General features: G+C 43.7%; 1 protein-coding gene across 2 annotated transcripts in view; it reads left to right on the forward strand.

Annotated features, from left to right (window-relative positions):
• PIWIL2 (piwi like RNA-mediated gene silencing 2) overlaps nt 1-18,307 on the forward strand; it is a 188,391-nt gene that overhangs the window by 150,434 nt on the left and 19,650 nt on the right. For both annotated transcript variants that reach the window (XM_083184821.1, XM_083184820.1), the window contains exon 17: nt 4,842-4,943. In XM_083184821.1, coding sequence (XP_083040947.1) covers nt 4,842-4,943 — 102 coding nt within the window. The remainder of the gene's footprint in view (nt 1-4,841; nt 4,944-18,307) is intronic.

Here is an 18,307-nt window from a genome sequence, read left to right on the forward strand (position 1 = left end):
AGACCTGACGCTTGGCTCTGTAAGGCGCGATCATTGCAGCTTACTGAGACGCTGCCCATCCGAGTGGCTGCTCCAGCATCACACCCCCGCCGCCGCTGATTCCCCTCGTTAACGTGCAAGGGGATGTTTAACGAGAACACATGCCGACATGCCTCTGCGAGAAATCATTTGATGGTCGGCAACAAGCGAATGATTCAAATATTTGTGAGCACTACGACGAAGATGGGAGGGGCAGCTGATGTCCCGGCAGGCATCGGCCCGCTCATGTACCCATGGGGATTCCCTATAAAACGCTGGTGCTGTTTGTTATCGGGGTCTACACATGCGCAAATACAGGCTTGCACATGCACAGACCCCCAAGCATTGGAACGGGGCTGAATTCGCCCAATTCCAAATTAGAAAGAATCAGGCCCGTTGTGTTAGATAGATTTACTGTACTTAATCCTACAATACACACAAACTATTCCTAGTGTCCCTGTCACTATGTGATTAGTTCATAGAGAATTCATAGGCAGCGTTCTCATCAGTAATGCATGAATGTCAGCATTAGCAAAACAGGGTAAAGGAGCCCATACACGCTCTGATAGCGGCATGCGTTCTGGGTTTAAATAGCATTCATCACATCGCATTGCATCCCTTGTGCATGCGATGTGATGAAAAGCAAGTACAAAAAGTATGTGCAGCACATACTTTTTGTACTGTGCGATGAGATGCGCGGGAGCGCGCACCTCAAAGCACACATCACACTGCCGCTATCGGAGTGTGTATGGGCTCCTTTTGTCTACCTTATATGTTATCTTTTCTTCCAAGCCACTTCTCAGCTGGAATGTGTGCGTGAAGTTGCTCCTTTAAATGTGTGTGCTTTATAGCCTGCGACTTTGTGTCTGTAATCTCATCTAATCCATCAGGAATGTGCTGCTTGCCCTGCATAATTGGTTTCAGTCATACCTCTCTATTTAGGGCACCTGCTATTGCATAGGCTACTGATTGTCTGATTGCGGGTGTGTCTTCACATTATTAGAGGCCATCTAATAATCACATTCTATTCTAATGGCACACTCACAATAGTGGATCGGGGAACAGCCACATAATTTTATAGACGACAAGTGTTCTATCATAGGGCAAATTCAGTAAGATTGTTCTATCTTTATCTCACCTATGCTCTGATCCACAGAACATAAATATAACACTATTTCTCCACTATAAAACAGAGTACCATGATGATTTTTTTGTGTGTGTGGTAATTATGTAATGCTTTGTTAAGCATCTAAAAAAAAACCGGGATATCTAATGTTGAGTTAACCTAGCGGTTTTAATTATGTCCGAAAAATAAAAATTTTTGCCATAATGTGAAACGTGAGGAAGATAAAGGGTGGTATTCAATGCTGTCAGCGAGGATGGCTTGTTTTCGGCGAGGATCGCTATGTATTTTTTTTTCCCCCTGCGAGCCACTATTTCAGGTTAGGGAACAGAAAGATGTCGCAGGGAGCCAAGTCGGGCGAGTACGGTGGATGCGGCAACAATTCCTAGCGCAATTCCACAATTTGGCCACAACAATTCAGGATGAGAGAGCTGGTGCATTGTTGTGGTGAAAAAAAATAATAACCTAATAATCAATCTGAAATTTGGTATGGCATTGTTTGAAAGATGGTAGTACACGATAGTAATATCAATTTGTGAGATTATTTTATGCTGGGCAGCACCATGGTCCCTGGCAAGCTTCTGACATCCTGTTCTGTTCCTTGCTCTCACCATACCAGATATAACCTTTTAAATTGTGTTTGTTACTGCCAACCATGTAACTGTTGATGCCATGTGGACAATGGATATTACTGATAGAAGACAGAAAATCCTTTGTTTAGTGTTGTTAAATGTTTATATCAAGTAGCCAATAAAAATAAATATTTCTCCATGTCATCACTGTGATAAAGCTGGTATGTAGACTTGTGTTTATCGTCACATACATTTCTAAAGGCCCCCTTATGGAGCCCACACACGCACCGATCCCGGCGTGCGTTGTGGGCTTAACTAGCACACATAGCATTGCATCGTATGCCTTGTGCATACGATGTGCATGCGATGCGATGCTATGCTAGAAAAAGCTAGTACAAAAAGTATGTGCAGCACATACTTTTTGTACTGTACGATTAGGTGCCGCGGGAGCGCGCACCCCATCGTACAGCATCGCACCGCCGGCAACGGTGCGTGTGTGGGCTCCTTTACACTTGTTCAACTTATTGTTCAACAAATTTAACCTGATTGACTCGAGATTTATCCTATGTGCAGGAGGTTCAATCTCATCCAATATCTTGGTTATACCCAATGGCACAGGATTGTGGATTGTGTCAGATTTTGTCAGATAAATTGACTCAAATTGGATCAAATCTCACAAAATCTCACAAGTGTAAAGGTGCCCATACACGTTACAATTATTGTATACAATATTGTATACAATATCGCATCTCATCCGATCTCGGTTTTGTGATGACATCAGATGAGATGAGATCTAGTACAAAAAGTACGTGCTGCACATACTTTTTGTACTAGATCTCATCTCATCTGATGTCATCGCAAAACCGAGATCGGATGAGATGCGATATTGTATACAATATTGTATATAATAATTGTAACGTGTATGGGCACCTTTAGGGGCCCTTAATGTTGACATTCATAATATTGACAACAGAAAAGTCGATACTGGTTCAAATATCAACATCATTCATGTTGGCATCTGCAAACTGGGTATTTATGGAATGATTAGGGTAAGAGTCCAGGATTATGGATCTGTCATTGTAAATGTTGAATCTTGACTTCATGAACTTGTTCACATTATGACCATGCCCATATTCTCAAGTGTACGTGATGAATGTCAAATTTGTGACATATATATATATATATAGAGAGAGAGAGTTGTGCTGATAAGTTTACATACCCTAGCAGAATTTGTGATTTTCTGGCCATTTGTCAGAGAATATGAATGATAACTCACAAACTTTTCCTTCACTCATGGTTAGTGGTTGGGTGAAGCCATTTATTGTCAAACAACTGTGTTTACTCTTTCTAAATCATAATGATAACAGAAACTACCCAAATGACCCTGATCAAAAGTTTACATACCCTGGAGATTTTGACCTGATAACATGTACACAAGTTGACACAAACGGCTTTGAATGGCTACTAAAGGTAACCATCCTCACATGTGATCTGTTTGCTTGTAATCAGAGTGTGTGTATAAAAGGTCATTGAGTTTCTGGTCTTCTGAAAGACCCTTGCATCTTTCATCCAGTGCTGCACTGACGTGTCTGGATTCTGAGTCATAGGGAAAGCAAAAGAATTGTCAAAAGATCTGCAGAAAAAGGTAATTGAACTGTAAAAAACAGGAATGGGATATAAAAAGATATCCAAGCAATTGAGAATGCCAATCAGCAGTTTCCAAACTCTAATTAAGAAATGGAAAATGAGGGATTCTGTGGAAACCAAATCACGATCAGGTAGACCAACAAAAATTTCAGCCACAACTGCCAGGAAAATTGTTCGGGATGCACAGAAAAATCCACAAATAACGTCAGCTAAAATTCAGTGGCATGGTTGTTTCAAGATGCATGGTTGTTTCAAGATGCACAATAAGGAGGCATTTGAAGAAAAATGGGCTGCATGGTCAAGTCGCCAGTAGAAAGCCATTACTACGCAAATGCCACAAAGCATCCCGCTTACAATACTCCAAACAGCACAGAGAGAAGCCTCAAAACTTCTGGAACAAAGTCATTTGGAGTGATGAGACCAAAATGTAACTTTTTGGTCACAACCATAAATGTTACAGTTGGTGAGGAGTAAACAAGGCCTATGATGAAAGGTACACCATTCCTACTGTGAAACACGGAGGTGGATCGAAGATGATTTAGGGAAGTGTGAGCTACAAAGGCACTGGAAACTTGGTCAAAATTGATGGCAAGATGAATACAGCATGTTATCAGAAAATACTGGAGGAAAATTTGCACTCATCAGCCCGGAAGCTGCGCATGGGACGTACTTGGACGTTCCAACATGACAATGATCCAAAACACAAGGCCAAGTCGACCTGTCATTGGCTACAGCAGTATAAAGTAAAGGTTCTGGAATGGCCATCTCAATCTCCTGACCTCAATATTATTGAGCCACTCTGGGGAGATCTCAAACGTGCAGTTCATGCAAGACAGCCCAAGAATTTACAGGAACTGGAGGCTTTTTGCCAAGAAGAATGGGCAGCTTTACCATCTGAGAAAATAAAGAGCTTCGTCCACAACTACCACAATACATGGTATTAGGAACTGGGGTATGTAAACTTTTGATCAGGGTAATTTGGGTCATTATGATTTAAAAAGAATAAACACAGTTGACAATAAATGGCTACACCCATCCACTAACCATGAGTGAAAGATAAGTTTGTGAGTTATCATTCATATTCTCTGACAAATGGCCAGAAAATCACAAATTCTGCTAGGGTTTGATGGGCCAACGTCTTTATTCAACCTCACTTACTATGTTAATAGGAGAACACACTGGAACAATCAATATTAGCAGGTGCCTAAATAAGCTGCTTGGTAAGCATTTATAATTGATCAGTATCTACCTATGTGGAAAATGTTGAGGCCTGCCAATGTCCCATTACCGAGCCTGTGTGTATGTTGTGCCATCTGTAACAGGCTGGTACATTCAGTTCACAATATACAACCTGGAAGAAGACTTTATCTATGACTGGAGTGTAGGAGATCCTGGTAGAGCTGCAGTGCATGTTCTCCTCACGTGGCTGACTTGCAGTACAAGAAGCCCTATTATAACATAAGTGATTTATTTCCATACAGGGGAAGGTGCAGCTTCTTGTGTGCATTATATCTGGGACCAGAGATGACCTTTATGGAGCCATAAAGAAGTTGTGCTGTGTCCAGACCCCTGTTCCATCTCAGGTGAGAAACCCTTCCTGGCAGGCCTATAGTATGACACTGTTATTACACCACTGAATATATACAATACTTTATGTAATAATATATCTATATTAATTTAATGTCTTTAAATGCCCTGTTGTACTGTGGAGGTCTTTTATTTTGAGCTTACTATTTAGTATTATTTAAATTTCTGTTTGATTTATTATTTATAACAAAACTGAAATAATTGTACAGTATATGGAAGATTGTGAAAAATATATATGTTTTGAGGAGTGGATGCAGAGGTACTGCATACTAAGTCAGGTTATGTAGTGTATATAGATGGGTTTCTGTAGGAAGTAGAGGTGTAGATCTTTACCTAAGCGGCCATATCGGAGCTTGGACTTAAATGTGCGGTTGGTTATGCAACAGAGGTCATTAAGTTACGTGCAGGTTTCCCCCCCAGTTCACTGATGCTGCTTACTCGTAGGCCTTCTGACATCTTCCCATGATTCCTGGCTTCTTGCAATGATCACTACTTATTGATAGGAACCTTAGCAGATCTGAAATAATGACCAGTAGATCACCAGGAGGAGAGGACTGTCAGTATTGAGAATATAATTTTTCCTACTCCTCCAACAGAACTAGAATGAAGCAAACAATGGGGGGGGTCTAGAATGCTAGAACGTCGATCTTCATTTGAAATGTTATAAATCTGCAAACGCTTGTAAAATATAAACATATTATTTATTAGACGTAACATTGGTGTAAAAAAAAAAAAATAAATCAAAATAATTGAGAAATTCTATACGGGCAACCCCTCATTTGTTTCTCCCACAGCTACCACTATGGAGCACAAAAACAGATCAATTCAATTGTTGGAATGTTTAGACGCCCGGTAGCTGCGGGAGTGAGATTTCTTCTTGCAGCCTCCTGAGGTTAGAGGAGAAATGTGCGCAAATTTTGTGATACAGTAGAATTGCTTCATTGGGCGCTCATTCATATAGACACCCAGAATAATTGAATTGCCGCCTATGTGTCCAATATTCCATTCTATCATATAATGATATCATTGGTATGGAGTGACTAAAATAGGTGCACTTGGCTGCAAATAAATGCCAATCCGGGTCTGGCTGCCACTGTGAAATGTAGATATTTCAGTCTCTTCTGGCATTACTATGCAGATTCTATACATATGGCAACCCCCCCCCCCCCCCCCCCATCCCCATCACCTCTTGTACGGAGGTACGCCGGAGCTCCCCTGACCTCTGCCGCTTCCCCGGCCGCCAGCAACCATTCACTTTACAGTGGTGACGAAGGCGGTGACGAAGGCTCAGGGATGTACGGGGGGACTCGGGAATGATCAGGAGTGCAGGCGCCTGAGTCCTCCCGAGCTGCGGCGAACATACCCGAGCCTGCCATCTGTGGTCATTGCTATGACTGACGGCTGGGGCAGTGGTGGCAGGGGAGCTCAGCCTCCGGCGTACAAACTTAGGAGCGAAGGTGAGGGGGTGCTCCTATGATCTGTGGTGGGTTTTGTTGGGGCAGGACAAAACTGCCCTGGTAGGTTTGTCCTGCCCCAGCAAAACCCACCACCCAAGGGGTTAATATACAGATTCCCAATTTCTTCATAATGCAGTCTTTAATTTGGTTGGTGGCAAAATGCAGACACTTGGGGGGCATATTTGCTAAAGTGCGCATTTTTAGATGTGGAGATATTGCCTATAACAACCAAACACATTCAACTTATCATTCATCTAGCACTTCTAGAAGATAATAGACAGAATTTGATTGGCTGCTATATGGCCTAAACCCTCCCCCATCTCTGTTGACATCTCACTTTTTATGGTCACGTGACTTATTAATTGGCCACACTCTAACCAGTCACATTGGGGCCTGTTTGACTGATTTAGCTGCTCGTGGCACAAACTGAGCAGCAGAATTGCAAAGTGAGTGTAACTAACCAATTATGTGCAGCGCATGTCGGCAGGATTTAGCTGTATTTTGTAGCTGAAAGTCTGTGAGATATGTAAGTTTGTCTGTGGGCACAAAGTATACTTTCCTCTTTTTTGTGTCCTCTGGCAAGAGCAAATGTAGATATTTTTGTTGATTGTATTTAAATGTAATAAATACATATTCTGGTACTTATGTATTATCTGGGCTGCCGATTTTTTGATTGTATGCCTTAACTTAAGGCATACAATCTGATGCGATATCGCATCGCATGCGATGCGATGACCCCATTTTTCCATAGGATTCAATGTTAAAATGGACTGAGTACAACAAACACCGTCAGAAGCATCTTACCGGGCTAAAGAAAAAAGAACTGGTCTGTTGCTCGGTGGTACAAAGTCCTCTTTTCTGATGAAAGCTAATTTTGCATCTCATTTGGAGACCAAAGTCTCATAGTCTGGAGGAAGAATGGAGAGGCACACGATGCAAGATGCCTGAAGTCCCAGTGTAAAGTTTCTACAGTCTGTGTTGATTTGGGCAGCCATGTCATCTGCTGGTGTTGGTCCACTATGCTTTATTAAGTCCAGAGTCAATGCAGCCGATAAATAACCGGGACAATTTAGAGCACTTCATGCCTCCTTCAGCAGACAAGCTATATGGAGAGATGGACTTCATTTTCCAGCAGGACTTGGCACCTGCCCACAATGCCAAAAGTACCAAAGCCTGGTTCAGTGACCTTGAGATTACCAAACAAATTCACCTGACATGAACCCTATAGAGAATCTATAGGGCATTGCCAAGAGAAAGATGAAAGACCTGACTCTGAACAATGCAGAAGAGCTTGAGGCCACTCTTGAAGCGTCCTGGTCTTCCATAACACCTTAGCAGTGCCACAGGCGGATAGCTTCCATGCCACGCCGCTTTAGAATTTGACGGCAGATAAGAACCATTTGGCCCATCTAGTCTGCCCCTTTTTTTACCCTTCAGGTAATCTCAACCCTTTTTAATCCTTATTTCTTTGTAAGGATATTGATATGCCTATCCCAAGCATGTTTAAATTGTTCTACTGTCTTAGCCTCTACCACCTCTGATGGGAGGCCATTCCACTTATCCACTACCCTTTCTGTGAAGTAATTCTTTCTAACATTTCCCCTGAACCTACCTCCCTCCAGTTTCAGTGCATGTCCTCGTGTTCTCTTACTTCTTTTCCTTTGAAGAAAATTTCCCTCCTGTACTATGTTAAAACCCATCATATATTTGAAGATTTCTATCATGTCCCCCCTTTCCCTTCTCTGCTCCAAACTATACATGTTAAGATCTTTTAGTCTATCCAGGTAAGTTTTGTGATGTAGGCCATGCACCATTTTAGTTGCCCTTCTTTGTACACTCTCCAATGTATTTATATCCTTCTGAAGATATGGTCTCCAGAACTGGACACAGTATTCCAGATGAGGCCGTACCAATGACCTATAAAGTGGAATTATTACATCTTTCTTTCTGCTACTGATTCCTCTCCCTATGCAACCAAGCATCTGACTACCCTTTATCATTGCTTTGCTACATTGCTTTCCTGCCTTGAAATAGTGACTCCTAGAGCTCTTTCCTCCTCAGTAGTTTCCATTATAGTACCCTTGATACTATATTGAGCCTTTGGGTTTTTGATTCCCAATTTTGCATCTTTTAGCATTAAACTGTAGTTGCCATGCTCTTGACCAATTCTCAAGTTTACTTAGATCATCAGTCATTTGATTTACCCCTCCTGATGTGTCTACTCTGTTGCATATCTTTGTGTCATCTGCAAAAAGGCATACTTTCCTTTCAATACCATTTGCAATGTCACTAACAAAGATATTAAAGAGCACTGGTCCAAGTACAGATCCCTGGGGTACTCCACTGGTAACATGTCCCTCCATAGAATGCACTCCATTTACTACAACTGTCTGTTTCCTATCCTGCAACCATGTTCTTATACATTTAATTGTTTTATAATCCAATCCCACACTTTCAAGTTTATTTAGTAGCCTGCGATGTGGGACAGTGTCAAACGCCTTACTAAAGTCTAGATATGCCACATCTACGCCCCCGCCCCCCCCCCCCCCCCCCCCTGCAGGGAGATCACGTTTGACATGATCTCCCTGCAGTAAAACCATGCTGTTTTGGATCCTGTAAGTTATTTCATTTAAGATATTCCACTATTCTTTCTTTTAATGTTTCCATTAATTTCCCTACTACTGATGTAAGGCTCACTGGTCTGTAGTTACTTGCTTCTTCTTTGCTTCCGCTTTTGTGCAGTGGAGCTACATTTGCTTTTCTCCAGTCCTCTGGAACGGCACCTGTATCTAGTGACTGGTTGAATAAATCTGTTAATGGCGCTACCAACACATCTTTTAGTTCTTTCAGTATCCTTGGATGCACCATGTCTGGCCCCATTGATTTTCCACTTTCAGTCTTGAAAGTTCTGTTAGGACTTTCTCCCTAGTAAATGTACTTCTATCTACCTTATTTTTATGAATGTCCTTGCAACTTAACTGTGGTCCCTTCCCTTCTCCTTCTATAGTGAATACGGAACAAAAGTAATTATTTAGATCAGTGGTTCCCAACCCTGGTCCTCAAATACCCCCAACAGTGCATGTTTTGCAGGTCTCCACACAGAATCACAAGTGCTGTAATTAGCTCCACCTGTGGATCTTTTCAAATGTGCCTGAATAATGAGTGCATCTGCCGGGTGACCTGGAAAACGTGCACTGTTGGGGGTACTTGAGGACCAGGGTTGGGAACCACTGATTTAGATGATCTGCAATTGCCTTGTCTCCCTCCACCAAATTCTCAGTGTCTGTCCGCAGTCTTATTATTCCTCCATTTGATTTTCTCCTTTCACTTATATACTTTAAAAAAGTTTTGTTTCCTTTATCTACTGACTGAGCCATTTTCTCCTCAGCTGTGCCTTGGCACGCCTGATCACTTTCTTAGCCTCTATGCGTCTGGCAAGATACACTTCTAAAGGCCATTTTTTTTGCTTTTACACTAGTTGATACCTTTTTAGTAAACCACACTGTCTTCCTTTTCCTGGTACTTTTCTTAACATTGTGGCAGTAATTCATGCAAAAGGGGCCCACACCAAGTACTGAGTACATATGCATGATTATACTTTTTAAGAGGGCTGACATTTTTGTATTTACATTTTGTTTATTTTTTTTTTTTATCGATTTTCATGTAATATTCAAACTTTCTGAGATTTTGGTTTTCATAAGCTGTAAGCCATAATCATCAAAATTATAACAAATAAAGGCTTGACATATCTCACTTTGCATGTAATGGAAGCTATAGAATATATTAGATTCACCTTTTAAGTTCAATTACTGAAATAAATTAACTTTTGTACGATATTCAAATTTTTCGAGTTTCACCTGTATGTCTAGCATGTTCCAACCAATATAGAATTCCAGTCCTCTAACCATAAACTAATACCAAAAGATAGATGGTGCTATAAACATCGAGTCTGCATATGTAGAGAACGCTTAATGGAACATAATAACTCCGGGAGAAAGCTCAATATAAAAACACTGATATTTACTTAAGAGGTAAATACAACATTGATCTATAGAAACTACAATACCTACATACGAAACAAAAACACACACTGTAGACAAGAGCACCACAGTCCACGTCAATTGACAATAGTCAGTGAGTATTTGCTAATATGGTCTTAAGATGCCCATACATTTAAGCGAGCTATTGCATGCCTTCCACATAGGCAATACCCTATCAACTGCCTGCTGGGGAGCCGCCGGGCTCACTGGGAGGCAGGATAGCATACGATACATCAGATGCACTGCTTTTGCATACGATGTATCATATGCGATCCCAGCAAGAGATATCCGGGTGCAATGCGCACAGGACCGTGCATCGGATCAGAATCGGAGGTTGGGCATGTACAAACTATTGATTGGGCCTATAGGCAAGTGCTTATGCACAGCTCATTTCCCCCTCCTCAGTCATGGAAGCAACCTTCCTCTAAGTAATACTATGTCTAACATTGGATTAGAACTCAGTTTACAGTATACTGGGGTATCGCCATTATTCATCATAGCCACAGTTTTCATATTATCTACAACACATATGCACCCAATGAACTCTTGCTATGAAAGGAATGCAATAGTAAAGCTAATCACCTGTCGGGCTGCTGCTGGGCCAAAGCCAACTCCTATAGTCAGCTTTTCCTGTATATAAAATAATATATAGTTTCTCTACAGAGTAGCAGTAAAGTATACTTGCTGCAGGTGCTTTGCATCAATATTAGCAATAATATGAAAATAGAAAGCAAATATCTTCCTATTTCCATGTGGGGGGAGACAGATCCAGCCACATTAACATTTAACAAGAGATTGTTGTTTCTACACAAAAACACAGGCACCAACCCATTTACGCATGGTCTCTCGTGACATTGCTTTCATAGGTAAGCTTATGGGTTATAACTCTTATGTTGTGTCCAGAGTTTCTAAAGGACCATCTTAGCTCTCCTGTGGAGATGTGATAGAATGACCTGCCCGCCTCATGGTGTAGTTTAGGCCTATTGCCCATGTGACTGAATAACCCTGTGCACGCCATCATATTTATTACCACAGAGCACATTGGGCAGTATTCAATGAAAAAAATTTGCCGTGCATGGCGAGAGATTTTTTCTCTCGCCATGCACTCGCCCTGTTCTGGAGGGCTCGCTGCCTCTCCTGCTCCCTCTATTCAATGTGGTTAAGACTCGCCGCCACTCGCGGCGAGTCTTAACCCCTGCAGCGGACGAGCGTCCGCGGCAGGGAGCCATGGGACGGTGGCAGCCAGGAAGATTAAAGTCTCCCTGGCTGCCCCAGAACATATGTGGAGGGGAGGAGGGCTCCCTGGGACCCAGGCAGCACAAGCTGCCCCCCTATAGCCAGCGGGGGACCCAGTATTCACTGCACTCGATCGTGCATATGTAATGATCGGATGCAGTGAATATATGAATATCTAATGAGCGGCTCGAGAGCTCCGGCCCCCTGCTGGCTGCTCTGTGTAAAAAAAAAATATATATATATATATTTTTTTAAATTAAATATATATTCATGTGCTATAAGCACATGAATAAAAATAACATGACCCTTCACAGAAAAAAAATCCTGATTTTTTTACACCAAAATTAAAAAAAAAAACCTTTTAGTTTAAAAGTTCACATTCCAGCTCTCCATGAAAAGATGGAGAATTGCTACACGGAGAGAGACGGCGAAAATCACTTAGAAAGACGGCGAATATTTCACATTGAATAGGGTTGCTCGCTTTTGGAGAGCAAAATGCTCCGTCCAAGGCGAAAAAAGCACAAATTCGCCATAAAACAGGGCAAATTTTCTCATTGAATACTGCCCATTGTCTAGTACAGGAATCACTGCCCATGCTGTCACTGCTGTCAGAGGTATTCCTGCTGCCATGTGACCATGCCCCAGTACTACTACCATACTGCAGAAGGCTTTGTCAGTGAGAGCCAGCCTGCCTTAATACATTAAAGCCAGCCTGCCTCAGCACCATGACTCTGCAGAGGGATTGTCCTTAGCACCGCGAACACCGGCAAGCCAGGGTACTGCGACACCTGCTTGATCACTGTGCCCATGAGAGCCAGTCTTCCTGATATATGTGCCTTTTGTGCCACCCGGCATAAGCAATTCTGACTGCAGAAGGATTGTTCTTAGCACTGTAACACATACTATGACTCCACCATGTGCCAACTTGCAAAAGCACTGTGATCCTCGATCACTTGCCTACTTTAGCACAGTGGTGTACAAATCTGCTCATGGTAGCCTGCTGTGGCTCCATAACCACAACTGCTATCCTGCACCAGTAGTTAGCAACAAACAAGGGTGTAATTGCTCCCATGCAGATGTGGCCCTGGCGGTACAGGGTATATACTCTGTTCTCCTGTCTCTCTGCTGCTCACCCCTTGCCCTGTAAGATCCTAGCACACTTTCAGCTACACTGGCCCAGGAGGGGCATCACAGAATCAGCTCAGGAGGGACCCACCCACCCTGTAACTGCAGCACTTCCCCAGGCAAAGGACAGGGGGCAGATGTTGTATAACGTGACTGCTGCTTTTGCAAAGTACAGACCAGGCAGCACAGGAGAAATTGGTATGGGAAACTCAGAGTGACATGAAGGCCCTTCAGCTGCTGGGAACTACAGGACCCAACAGGCTCTGGCTGACTGGACCTGCTGGGATTTGTAGTTACTCTGCAGGTAAGGGTAGTTAGAGCTTCCCAGGTGCATAGCTTAAGTCAGAGTTCAATCACTGGAGAGTAAAGGTTTGGCATTAACCCTGTCACGGTCAGCACTCTGTGTGTCTTCATGTTAATCTCCACCCTTTCTTTTCCTTGGCTTACCTGCTCACTGGTGTCCTCCTTGGCCTGGACACAGAGCAACTTGTTGCTTTTCATCGTCGACTCCTCCACTTCCCCTCCCTGAAAGTTACCATATATACTCGAGTATAAGCCTACTTTTTCAGAACATTTTTTATGCTGAAAAATCCCCCCTCGGCTTATACTCGAGTGAGGGTCCCACTTGAGTCAATAAGTTTTCCCAGTTTTTTGTTGTAAAATTAGGTGCCTCGGCTTATAATCGGGTCGACTTATACTCGAGTATATACGGCATATGGTTTTCTGCTGCAATCAGCTCCAGGTCATATACAATGGCCTTCCGTCTGTGAGTTGTTCCGACACCGCCCCCTGAACCTTAGCCATAGTGGTCGAGCCACGGCATCCATTCACCCAGCCGGGCTGCTGTAGCTGCTGCGGAGGTATGAGTGCAGATGATAGCTTCCAGGTTGCGTTCCATTCCAGTAATGGAATGCAAATCCTGGAAGCGCAGCGTCCATAGTTGACATTTGGACAGAGCTGGTAGCTAGTGTCAGTCGACCTGTAGAGTTGAGACACAGGGCCCGACCCTGCAGAAACTTACCCGGGACTCAGATGCGCCAATCCGCCCCTGTGCACATATGGTTTAAATAAATGTCACATTCGATATTCCTAGTCCTCAGTAGAGATGGGTCGGCCGTGAGTGAAGCGGCTCTTTTAAATGTTTCACTTAAAAGAGACAGTGAGCCATTGCTCCCTGAAAGGTGAATGGTCATTTAGGTTTCGTTTTCATACAATGCATTAGCCTGAGCACAGCAATGCCACACATGCAGCTTAGAGGAACTGTATTGACTGACTCAGGGCTGTAGTTCATCCAGCTCTGCAGAGTGCAATCCACACCATGTCTGAGCTCAGCACTGCCTCCTCTGGCCAGTGGTGTAGGGTGCAGCCAGGGCACCCGGAGCAAGATCATGTCACGGCGCCCCCAACCCCCCACCGACCCAATTGGGGGAGCACACAGAAGCAGCCGCAGCTCTCCACCCTCCTCCTTCCTCAGGCAGCGCAGCACACGACAGGAGGGACGGAAAGGGAGAACAGGCTGGCTCAACGCATTGGGGGGTGTGTGGCCACAGTCTGGGGGCAGCAGCATCAGGCTCTGTGATGTGAGTGACAGCGGCGGCCATGACTGGGGGGACTGGCAACAGTGCAGCATGCATGCAATCGTGCTGGGGGTGCCATTAGGAGGTGCCTGTGCACCCCTGGCACCCCCGTGTGCACGCCTATGTGCGCTTGACAGACAGGTGGGCGTGCGGCCTGGGCGGGCGATGTATGGAGAGAGCATGCAGTGAGTCATTGCTGCTCACTTCATACATCGCCCGCAACTGTCTGTTAAGTGCACATAGGCTGGCACGCACTGCACAGGACAGAGCAGCAGGGCCAGTGCTAGGGTATTTGGCAAACAATAAATTTGGGGCCCTCCTACAAATACAGAACAATACATTGGCATTACTCTGCACCTCCTCCCCACGCATACTACATTTTACAGCTACCCTGCAGCCCATCCCCATACACACTACCTTGCACTCCTTTCTTGTACAAACTGCACTTCCACCATTACCCAGGGGATCAGAAAGTGATGCAGACTGGAAGTCTTCTGGGCTTGCCTGCGCCAGCAGCACAGTTCAGCCCGAAAGTTCCTCCTTGGTATCTGCATGTGTCTCCCAGTCCAACACTGAGTGGGGGTAAAGGAACAGTTGCAGCTCACCGGTGTCCCGGGCCCCGGCGTGCACTTGCGGTAACTTGCTGGGATTTCCAATAAAAATGTATTTCCAAGATTATACCAATAAAAATTTATTGAATCGAAAAAAAAAACTTGCTGGGATTTCAGGACTGGAGGCGAAGAGAAGGAGAGAGGGGAGGGCGGGGCTGCTGCCTGTCTGTCATCTATCCTGACAGGAGCAGCAGGGAGGAGAAGAGGGGAAGAACACGCCGACACATTATGACAGGCGCAGGCAGCGGCTCCCGGCACTACACTACACATCAGCGGGGATGCAGATTAAGAAGTGCGCCTCTCCAGCCTGGCGCCTCCCTGCTCTGCATCCTCTGCTGAGCGGGCTGAGAGGAGGGGGGCGCCCTGCAAACGGTTGGCTTCTGGAGCACATGCTCCGCCGGCGCCACCCTAGCTACGCCTCTGGCAGCTGAGATGCACTAACTCTGGAGAGTATTGCATTGGAGGCGGAGCTGCTGAGTGCTGCTGCTGAAACAGGACTGCTGCAGAACAATCTGGAAGCACCACAGGATTTGATGCTGCTCACAGGAGTGTACCCAGTATCAGAAGCAGCATAGCATCACAGGAAAGTGTGTAATATCACCACACATTTTCACTTACAGACACACAGACTTTGGGCAGTATTCAGTGAGGCTGATTCGCCATGTTTTTATGGCGATTTTGTGCTGTAAGGCGAATTTTTGACTAAAACGGTGAATCACCCTATTCAATGACCAGATGGCGAATACATTTCAAGGTTTTTTTCGCCATGCTTCACCGAGTAGCAATCGCTATCTTTTTATGGTGAAGTGGAATGTGAACTTTTAAAATAAAGTATTTTGTTTTTTACATTTGGTGTAAAAAAATCAGGAATTTTATTCTGAGGAGGGGCATGCTATTTTTATTCATGTGCTTATAGCACATGAATATATATTTAATTTAAAAAAAATGATTATTTTTTTTTACACAGAGCAGCCAGCAGGGGGCCGGGAGCCGAGCTGCTCATTAGATATTCATATATTCACTGCACCCGATCATTACATATGCACGATCGGGTGCAGTGAATATCTGCTTCCCTGCTGGCTCTCCCGGGGGCAGCCTGTGCTGCCTGGCACCCGGGGAGCCCACCTCCCCCCCACAAATGTTCTGGGGCTGGCAGGGAGACTTCCATCTCCCTGCCTGCCGCTGTCCTCAGGCGATGCCGCAGGAGTTAAAATTCGCCGGTTAGAGGCAGCGAGCCCCTGACTTGTTGAATACTGGAGCCGGCGAGGCTCCGGAACGCAGCAGGCAGTGGCGAATGTGCAGCGAATCCTAAACAGGATTCACTGCACGACGTCATTTTTCTCATTGAATACTGCCCTTTGACTTTGGCAGTGCACATGTTTTTTATTTATTTATTAGATCTGTGTTTGCTGGGCTATGTAGTACATTTAACTTTCATTTTACAGCACCAGATTCATGAAGTAAAGATGGACCAGATGCACTAAGCCTCAAAAGTGATAAAATGAAGAGTGATAAATCACCAGCCAATCAGCTCCTACTTAACATTTTTCAAACTCAGTCTGTGACATGTCAGGTAGGAGCTGAATGGATGGTGGTTTATCACTCTCCATTTTATCATTTTTAAGGCTTATTGCATCTGGACCTCAGTGAGCTGGGCTCCATCCGTCTGGCTTAATTTACACACTTGTGTGTGTGTTGTTGAACACATTGAGGCCTGACGCTGTGGAGATAATCATTTTAGCGGCTTTATCGGACAAGTGGGTCCGGCGGCATATGGGATCTTATCAGTGTTCAGCAGGATAAATAGAAAAATAAGTGAAAATAACCACCTGTGAGATTAATGTATGAAATTCGCTTTATATTACTAGAATCAATTGAAATGTAAATAAAACGAACAGATACTACACTTGGTACACTCAAACCTTAAATAAGCATTTTTTTTTCCCCCAAAGTGAGGCACCCGAAAGAACCGGATCTTTTCACTGAACGCTCACATGATCCCCGCTCTCTTTAGTGAGTCGCTTTGGCCGTCACTGGCCATCAGTGATTTATTACTTCATTATAAAGATCACAATTTCGCCAACAATAAAACATATTAAATCAAATAGACATAGTGGCCACTAAAGAAATCACATACAATTATATGAATTAAAAATAGATATCCAATGGTATACTGTATGTTAAACCCTCTTCTACAAAGCACATACATTTTCATTGATGCCTGGATGTTTGCACTATAACACGGAGGCGGTTATTCTGGTCGGTTTTCCAAAAGCAAACTCCTTCTTTAATGGACAAAACCATGTGCACTGGAGGTGGGGCTGATGTAAAGTGCAGAGAGAGTTAGATTTGGGTGAGTTATTTTGTTTCTGTGCAAGGTAAATACTGGCTGTTTTATTTTTACACTGCAATTAGGATTTCAGTTTGAACATACCCCACCCAAATCTAACTCTCTGCACATGTTACATCTGCCCATCTGCAGTGCACATGGTTTTGTCCATTAAAGAAGGAGTTTGTGGTACTTATGTAGTAGCCGGGCTCCCATACGTACACTAGCTTAGGGAAATCGCATTGTATAGCATGGGCGTTTTTATGTGCCGTGCGATGGGATATGATGCGATTTACCTATGTAATTCATTCACTGCTCTCTTGGCCTCGACGGATCGCATTGCACCTCCCACAAAATCGCATGCGATTTTATAGGGTGCAATGCCATTACATTAGCCATACACTTGTGTGACATACAATGAGGTTTTAGGCACCCCCCACTTTCCATGACACCCCGAACCGTGGCGAGCCAGCGGAACATGTTCTCCCAACCTTTTCATACCCCCACTATCCACAACGGCGTGGAGTTGATTTTATATAGCGTGGCGAGCAGACGCAGAATACATGTAAAGTAATCCGCGTCCCCTCGTGGGGCTCGCTACACTCGCCAGATCTTCTTTCATCCTACTACAAACCACCGACCTCGCTATAAAATTATTTGTATTTTATTTACATGCAAAATTTTCACACGGGCCAACTTGTTACCCATATTAATTATTTTGGCTTACGGGTGCCTTGAAAAAGTCAACCACTGGCTTATGTGATTGTGTTTACAAAAACACACAATACATTTTTTTAAACATTTTAAAAATCTAAAAGAACCTTTTTGTCTATTCCATTTACGCACACATATGTGTGTGTGTGTGAGTGCCGCCCGTCTCTGCTTCCACTATATATATATATATATATATATATATATATATATATATACACGCAGACACAAACATATACTGTGTGTGTGTATATATATATATATATATATATTT

Source organism: Crinia signifera, chromosome 4 (genome assembly GCF_055691185.1).
Source record: "Crinia signifera chromosome 4, ASM5569118v1, whole genome shotgun sequence".
Taxonomy (NCBI): Eukaryota; Metazoa; Chordata; class Amphibia; order Anura; family Myobatrachidae; genus Crinia; species Crinia signifera.